The following is an 8,994-nucleotide window of genomic DNA, read 5'->3' on the forward strand; positions in this document are numbered from 1 at the left end:
TATAATAAATCTGCATGCATAAGCCATGATTAGTTTAAAATAGCTTCTATATTATAAAGATTTTTAGTGACACAATTAAAAAGCACATTTTTAGCTTGGTGAGAGACTTTTGCATTAACATAGGGTTGCAGTTATTGAGCTTTCTGAAAGGAAAAAAAAAAACAATTCAATTTTTTAAATATTGACAAACTTGATAATTGAATACCGAGTGTGTTGAGATTTTATTTTGTAAGCGCACACTCTCTTATCTCTTTTTCAGTAAAAATGGTTTTTCTAAACATACACCAATCACGTTTCTGTCTTGATACTTCAGTAAGTTTTACAGAAGTTTGCTGTTTATCTGTGCCACATCATAGCCTTTTAAGGCAAGCATATCATAAATTCGCATATCTGTAGTTACTTTTAAAATTAGCATGAAGTTTTCAAACTCTGTTTTTAAAATCTATTTCATATCGCTGATAATTGTCACCCGATATGACTTTTTTGAAGAAACTAATTACATGGTAAGATAAGTCCACATTAAGAGTTCCTAAATATCACCATTTGCAAATAATATCTCTGTTACAAAGTATTTTAGTTGATAGATAGTATAGAATGTAGATTATAGATAAAATGTATTATAAATAATAGATTTCTTAGATCAATAATCTAAGAATTTTCTTAAAAAATCCCTTGTAATTGCACTTTATATGATCTAGAATAATAAATGTGTGTAAGTAAGATTTTTTTTTTTAGTATTTTCTAATTGGTTCTTTACTTTAATGATATCTACTGCTGATTAACTTTTGAAATTTGATTATTACATAGTATTTGTTAATGTCTATCTAAACAACATAAATTGCATTCTCTTGTAAAAATCTCAGTTTGCCTCTGGAGAAATGCATTATTATAATGTCTAATGGATTAACTAACTCAGTGTTTTCTTCCTGGACGAAATTAAATTATAATTACACTTCTTTCCCATTAAATAATGTGGAAAACTTTTTTCAAGTAGGAAATTGATCTAACGTTCAGAAAAAGTCAGAACTAATGCACAATGGGTTAAGAGCTGATTATTTTTATTAATATTCTATTTTAGGCTAATATGCTTACGTTTCTATTTTAATTATTAATATTCTAATTATTACAGAACATATGTTCAGGAATTTTACTATTCAATTAATTTGCTTAAGACTGGAAAATGTAATTGTTTGAGAGTAAGGAATTGTAAATTTTAATTAAAATTCTTTTTATTCTTCAGGTTTCATGTATTCATTATGTTACACTACAACTTAAAATTTATTTGCATACTGAACATTTTCTTGTCTGTTTATATATTTCGATAGTTTAAAATGTTATGGAAAAAACTATGATATCACCATAATTAATAGTGATTTTTCTTCTGTTAAGAAATGCTTTGTTTGTGGGGAGCAGTTCCAGCTGTTTTGGGTTGAAGAAGAGGAAGAATGGCATTTACGAAACGCTGTTAGGCATGATAATGAGGTAACGTAGTAACACTTTTTTCCCTTTAAAATCAGACTATGTGGCAGCATTTTATGCAAAAAGAAAATTCTGTTGATACAATTTTAATACAATATATTCATGTTGAAAATGTATGAATATATTTTTAAAACATTTTTTATGCATACATGTCATGACCTCCTATATCCAACTATGACCTGGTCTTTCTCTATAGTCCACCATTTTTTGGGAGCACTTTAAATGTTTATCACTTTTCTGCAATTTTATAATCATAAATTTGGTTTAGAGGAAAGAAAAAAGATAATTTGAAACATTAAATTTTTTCTTTTGAAACATTTTTAAAGCAAAAAGAGTTGTAGCAAGGGGGGAAATTTAAGAGGACTCAAATTAATTGTTCATTCCTTAAGTTGTTCAGAAAATAGTTGAAATTTTTTTTTTATTATTATTTTCCTTATTGCTTATTTTATTTTTCTGTTTTTTCCAATCCTTCGTTCCTTTCCCGAAATACCCCTAAATAATAATTTAACCACTATTTTGGCTAAAAGCAGGTGAGGTGATTGGTCAAACAGCCCTTATAGAATGAATAATCTTTCTTCCAAGTGTTTGACCTCTGAAAGAAATGAAAAAGCATTATTATAAATTTAAATTTCTATTGACGGGCTAAAACAGTTTCAAAACAGTAACATTTAAAGCAAGATGAAAAGATTATGTAGGATTTGGCCTCATAAATTGTATAAAAAAAGAGAACAAAAATCATTGTTCTTTTTTTTTATATTTCAATATTTTTGTTTATTTTCTTCAGCTTCTTGCTACCACTCTTTTCTGCTCCTAAACAGGTTAAAAATATGTAACCACAATCTTGATAAAAGCAGGTCAAAGTGTCTCATGTGTCTTAGCTCTCACAAGAAAGCTTGAAAACATAATCATATTGGGTTTCAGGTCATTTACATAAAAATCAGCAGCTTTTTTTTTTATACAGTTCAGCTTGTGTTATTGTTGTATATTTTCAAATTAATTTAGGTCGATAATCAGGCATGTTGTTCTTCCACTAATTCTGCAAATCAATAATTTTTATTCCAACACAATTTTCTCAGAGTTTTGCTCATCAAAACTTTCAATCAATACTTACGCAAAATCTTGTTAACAAGTCATTTATTCTGCCCTTATCAGCACTCTTTTTTTTTCTTCCTGAGGACTCACATGTAATAACTACTTTTTTACACAGATTTGTTAAAGAAAAAAGCGCATTCGAGAACACGAGAGTGGAAAAAAAAATTCATAATTGCTTTGACAAGAACGAATAAATTACTGAGGGAAACAAAAGTATAAAATTGTTAATCTAGAAAGTAATTCCAAAATGACAGAAAAAAATTGTTCGCTAGAATAAAACTTTTTTTAACTTATGATAAAATAGGTAGTAAGCTTTAAAATGAGTTGAAATTTTGTTGCAAATTCTGATTTGTAACTGAAGAATTTAATCAATGTAATACGTTTGCCCCCTTTTTTATTTGGCACAATTCGATCAAATTAATTTTTTAAAATAAGATATTACCATGGAAATTTCAAACCGAGCTTGTCAGTAATGAGTTTTTAACACACTCGATGCAATTGTAAATCTGTGTTTCAAGCGTTATTTTCTTTTATTTTTCATTTTCCAATTAATGCAATTGGTTTTCTCATGGTTTTTAAATTTCCAACATTAAGAAAGGCAAAATTTGAATAGTGCATTTGAGTAATCGATTTTTGAAGCGTTTGATTTGTGTTTCCATGCAGTGTTTCAATCATTTTATCAGTAATTCTTTTCTTTTTTTTTCTATGTAGAAAAGTGCTTTATGTAGAATGGTGATGATTAATCTTTTACTGCATTAATACAATTCTTACTTATTAGAGATTAATAATGTTATGCATTTTTTTATTTACTCAGTTTAATTAACTAAACTTAATTTGAAATTATGTATGTTAATGGTTTAGTTTCTCCAAAAAATAAATTTTATTTTCTTACAGGTTTTTCATCCAGCTTGCTACGAAGATTTCATAAAGGTATACTGATATTTTTAAAAAAAAAAGCTTATTAATTTTTAAATGTGAAATTTCAGTGCTTAGTATGTTAGCTGACAATCCTAAAATGTTATTGAATTTTCAGTTTGCAAAATTATTTGCTAAATTTTATTTGTATTCAATTTAAATATTACTTTTGTTCTTTAGATATATTTAGTCTTATCTCATTTTCTTATAGACATGGTTCATTCCTGAAAATTACGTTTTATTTCCTGAAAAATTTTTAACAAAAATAAAAAACGATTCTTAAACAGAGAAAATAATTAATCATCCCTTCTGTCTTCGACTTGTTTGTTGTGTTGTTGAAGTCCGAGTTTATTATTATTATAAGATTATTTCGTCCGCTATGAGGGAGCGTTCTAACCGAGTCCGCTCAACAAAAACCTATTGGTTGAAAATCTGGCAAACCAAACAATTGTGGCTAAAAGAATAATTGATGACCATCTACAATTTGTTGGTGGACTTGAAAAAGTCATTATTTCAAAAGAACTCATTGTTTCAGCTACAGGTGCATGTCAAAGATATCTTGCACATTTGGAAGAAGAGAAAGTAATTACAACTAATAAAGCTAAGGGTGAAAAAGGAAAGCTCTTAGCAGAAAATTTTGATAATTTAAAGAGGAAAAAGAAACATTTGGAGGATGATATTCAAGAACTTAATAAAACTTCTGAAGATTATTCTGATCAGGCTGGAAAAAAAAGTGATCTCTCATTAATTTCAAAAGCAAATGCCTGAAGGCGTCATGCTAAAGAAAAAATGGCTGAGCTTGAAATATGTGAAGAACTGAATAAGACATATATGTCTTTAAAAAGTGTTTAAAATAAGTAATATTTTAAATTTACTTTCTTAGAAAGAGTATGAACCCTGTATAGACTAATTATAAATAATACATGCTTTATTTTGTATGTTATGAACTATATATATTTAGTCAAATGTCCTCAAAAAGTTAAAATTAATAAATTGAACAGTTTTATATAAATAAACACCTATTTTGATTTATTTATAATAATATACTTTAAGAGACATAACTGTTGAAGCCGAAGTGCATATTTAAAATTTGTGTAAGGTTAAACTTCTGTTGAGAATTGAGTTAAAAGACTTGGTTTTATGAATCATTATTCCTACTTTTCATTATAATGCATTTCTAGTGGGTATTCGTTATTTATTTGCAAAATTTTTTATCCTGTATGATGTTTAAAAAAAAAAATTTTTGAAACAAATGAGTTATTCAGAATTATAATGGAAAGTATTTTACTTAGTGCTGTTTATGTTTAGTCTATTCTTTTTAAAGTTAAATGTTTTCATGGCTGTTTTAAAACTTCAGAATTGTAGTTTTAATTTGCAATTCACTTTTTTATAACAGTGACTGCAGTTGTGCTATATTTTGCTACCCATTTATCTTTTTTCTTCTTCAAATCAAATATATAAAGTTTTGTGTGCAGTAAACCAATAATTAAAACATTATAATTTTTTTTAAATGTTTTCTAACTCGAAAATCTATTATTTTTTTATAGAGAGGGAAGTTTTTTTTCTCAATGCTTTTGTTTTAAAATGATGAGTTAACAGGACGAAATCGAATAACTGATAGTTAAAGGCAATTCTGTTATTAAAAATTCTTTTGTTGTTGCTTAGATAAAAATTGTTTTTTAATGTCTATACTAAAGTAAAACATGCCATGACTAAACATGTTAATGACTAAAACATTTTATTTTCCCTGACAGGCTTCAAAGTCTCCTATTGCTGACACATCTAGAGAAGAAACAGAAGATGAGGCTCTAGACGAAAAAATAGAAGAAACGGGGGAGAAGAACGAAGAAGCAAGTAATAAAGAAAAAGAAGAGAAGAATGAGGTACGGATAGCAGAGACACATGATGTACGAACAGAAGAAACACATGAAGTACGAACGGAAGAGACACATGAGGCGCGAACAGAAGAGACACGTGTGGTAAAAATTGAAGAAATACATGAGGTAAAAAAAGAGATAAATGAGGTGGGAAAAGAAGAGAATTCTGAGGAAGATAAAGACATGACATCTAGAAAAGAAGCAAATATCCCACAAGAAGTATGTGAAGAAGAAAAAATGGATGTTGAAGAATCTCCTATCCAAGATGATGTAGATGTCAAAGTTCCTATCAAAGAAGAACCTTTAGAAGACACTTCAAACATCAATGAACCTAATGATGTTCCAGTCAGTGAGAACCCCACTGCCGTTAACATTGAAACGACAACGAAAATTAAAGAAGAGCCCATGGATAGCTCTGATACCGAAAATATTGCTGTAGAGAATAATAGTCCATCGAAGATTATTGTTTACATGAATGATGACTTTTTAGATTACGGGACTGAAGAGGCAATGGACATTACTACTAATGAACCTTCAGAACCTAACAATAGGGTTATAGAAGATAAAGTAATGAAAGCAGAAGATAAAGTAATCAAAGCAGAGGAAGTAGATGATAGGACTTTAGTGAAAACAGAACCGACATCAGATGATGTTGAGAGTGACGAGTTCCGTCCGCCAACTCCAGACCCTAGGTTTGATGTTCAACCGCCAATTTTTAAAGGAACAGAATTGTCTGCTCTATGTACCATAATGTAGATAATTTATATATTTTTTTATTTATTGTGATATTTGTACATAAAAAACAACAACAAAAAAATGAGCTGTGATCCAAAGAATAAATATTTCTTTTTTTAAATTGTAATCAGGCTTGCTTTATTTTTCCTTATTATTAGTATATTTACTAACTATTACTGTTTAAAGCTGTTTACTAACTATTACTGTGAGAAGAAAAAAACTTTATTTTTCAACATAACTATGCTGTTTATTCCATTGGTGTGTATTAAAAAAGCCTTTCTTCAGAAGCAATGAACATTTAAGAGACATTTTGGCATTAACTCTATGTATTAGTACACATGTTCTTGATTTCTTTATCTTAAAACCAGGCATTATTAGTCGTGTTTTTTTTTTTAATTATTCCGTACAGTCTATTTCACATTGACATTGCTTCCAAATATTTCTCAAATTTTTAATGAGATTTTGAGTCTGGTGAATTTCTGGATCAATTTATATTATGGTAACGGATCAATTCTTGTTGAAATGTTCCATTAAACGTCTGCTTCTATAAATAATGTGTATATACTCGTGATTGAATTAATTATGCCCCTCAACAGGGACTAAACTTATAGCAGCATTTTGCTAGGTGGGGGGGAAGAAAACTAACTTATTTCAATTAATTTTGCTCAATATAGTAACTTGTCTCTTTTTTGTCTATTATGTAATCAAAAGTGTTTTTAGTTGCATTATGAATATAAGCGAAATTGCATCAACTATGGTATGGTGTTTACTCATTTATCAAGAATTATGCAAATTATTTGCAAAATGACTAACTGAAAATTAAAGTGATTAAATTTGGCAAATGTATTTGTAAGTTATATTTATTATTAATTATGAGCAAAAAAATATTTAGTTGTATTGATTTGTATAATTTTTAAATAGTAGTTTGTCATCTTAATATCAAAGTTTATTAAATTCATTAGTTGTTTAGAGAGAGATATTACGAAGCAACATATTATGCCAGGCGTTAGATATTTATTATACAATAAATTTTTCTCTTAAATGGACTGTATTTTATTCTTAATATCTGATGTGTTACGATAGTGACAAGAATCAACTTTTTAGAACTTTTTGGTTTCAATAAGAACGTGAATAAATTGATATAATTTATCTTTCTAACTGATTAATTGAATGAAATAACTTAAAAGTTTTAAAAAATTTTGAAATGAAGCACCAAAAAATTTTTTAATGATTTTGTTTAAATGGATCTGGAGATAATTTTTCCGACCCTATAATCACATTCATATGTTTACCTATTAAATCAAAAAATTATAATTATACTATTACAGGATGTAGTTTTCATTTTATGATGATCTTCTACTGTTCGATAGTCGAATGACAAAAAGTTGTTAACTGAAAGATATTTTTTTAAGTACTGAAATTTTTTCTTGATGTGAATTTTCATTTTCTTCTCGTACTGCAGCCGAAAGAATACCAATCGTGTCCCAACTGGTTTTTTCCATTTCAATATATCGGATGCACGTTGTTTCTAAATAGTAACCTCTAATATTTTCAAGTCATCTGAGTGGGGATGTTTCCTATTTTTTTAGTGCCTTTTAGCTTATTGAAGGTTAGAAGATTTAATCCCAAAAATCGAACTTATCCATAAGTAACACATGCTCTGACTATTTTTTTCTTTTGAAAATAAGCAGTTGGCTATTCTTACTCATTGTCTTTCCCTGCCATAGAGAACTATTGATTGGATTTAATTTTAGTTCTGTTACTAATGAATCATGGTCTTAGCCAATTAATTTAAGCCAGAGTAAAACCTGCTTGACCTATTGGAACATTCATTCCATTTTTGTTGGTGATTGTTGTTCTAAGATAACTTTCTCCAAGATGTAACCATTAATCACCAGTGGTATGTTATCAGATTCTTGATTGATCACAATCGTGTGCTTCTATGCTCTGCTTAACTGTGTTTGCATTGTATAACTAACAATGAAATTTCGATATCAGGGAAAAATAGTTTTAAACAGGAATTACCTTTAGAAATATTTTTTTTTTATTCAACTGTTGTATATTTTTAGTAGATAACTGAGAAATTTAGCTTTTTTTTAAATTTTAGTTTTTATATAAATATCCCCTGTCCGAACAATGTTTCTTAAATGCAATAGTTTCGAAAAATATTGCGGCGTGGAATCGGTGTGTAGACCGGATATTGAGAAACAATGATCTAGATGAGGCATCAGAAAGCTGACAGAACATTCTAATTTGTTGAAATTTTCAATCTTACTTTGTACAATTTGTTTGGATTCTTATTAATTTCCTAAAAATTCATCACCTTCGTCAAAGGAGCTTCCTTTGTCAATGTATAAGTGTTGGAATATATCTGGTCCCATCACTTTAGCTGCAGACAATTCAGGAAATGCATGAACAGCAATTGTCTAAAGCTTTCACAAATTGTTTCATCAAACCAAGTTTTATTTGAAGTGGAAAATAACATTTCCAACTTGTCTCTTAATCCAATGCTGACTCTATTATCCCAATGGTGACACATATCTGTTTGAAGGAGAAGTTGCAGAATAACGAAACTTCACCTCATTGTCTTTACTTTTTTATTAATGTGTTTCAGAAAAGTAAAATAATATTTATGTATATATTAATGGGTGTGCATGTATATTCATAAAAATACAAAGACAGAACTGAAAACTTCATGTTGTGAAAAAGCTGTAATTTATTATTTTAAGCTTACTTTTTTCTGAAATCAGCGTCCCAAAATACATCGGAGACATTGCTTGGTAAATATTTTCATTGCAGTAACTGATGTGTTTAGCAAAAATCGAACTTATCCATAAGTAACCTTTTTCAATGTTTTCTATTTAAAACAAATACAAGTTCTGATTTATAGTATATC

The 8,994-nt window shown here is 28.4% G+C and overlaps 1 protein-coding gene across 2 annotated transcripts in view; it reads left to right on the plus strand.

The window, feature by feature from the left end:
* The window catches only part of LOC107454988 (polyadenylation and cleavage factor homolog 11), a 60,596-nt gene extending 54,371 nt beyond the window's left edge, over positions 1 to 6,225 (plus strand). For both annotated transcript variants that reach the window (XM_043053889.2, XM_043053890.2), the window contains exons 18-20: positions 1,390 to 1,482; positions 3,466 to 3,501; positions 5,241 to 6,225. In XM_043053889.2, the coding sequence (XP_042909823.1) occupies positions 1,390 to 1,482; positions 3,466 to 3,501; positions 5,241 to 6,119 (1,008 nt within the window). In that variant the 3' untranslated portion in view covers positions 6,120 to 6,225. The remainder of the gene's footprint in view (positions 1 to 1,389; positions 1,483 to 3,465; positions 3,502 to 5,240) is intronic.
* Positions 6,226 to 8,994: the final 2,769 nt, after the last annotated feature.

This window comes from Parasteatoda tepidariorum, chromosome 7, assembly GCF_043381705.1.
Source record: "Parasteatoda tepidariorum isolate YZ-2023 chromosome 7, CAS_Ptep_4.0, whole genome shotgun sequence".
In the NCBI taxonomy this organism is placed as follows: Eukaryota; Metazoa; Arthropoda; class Arachnida; order Araneae; family Theridiidae; genus Parasteatoda; species Parasteatoda tepidariorum.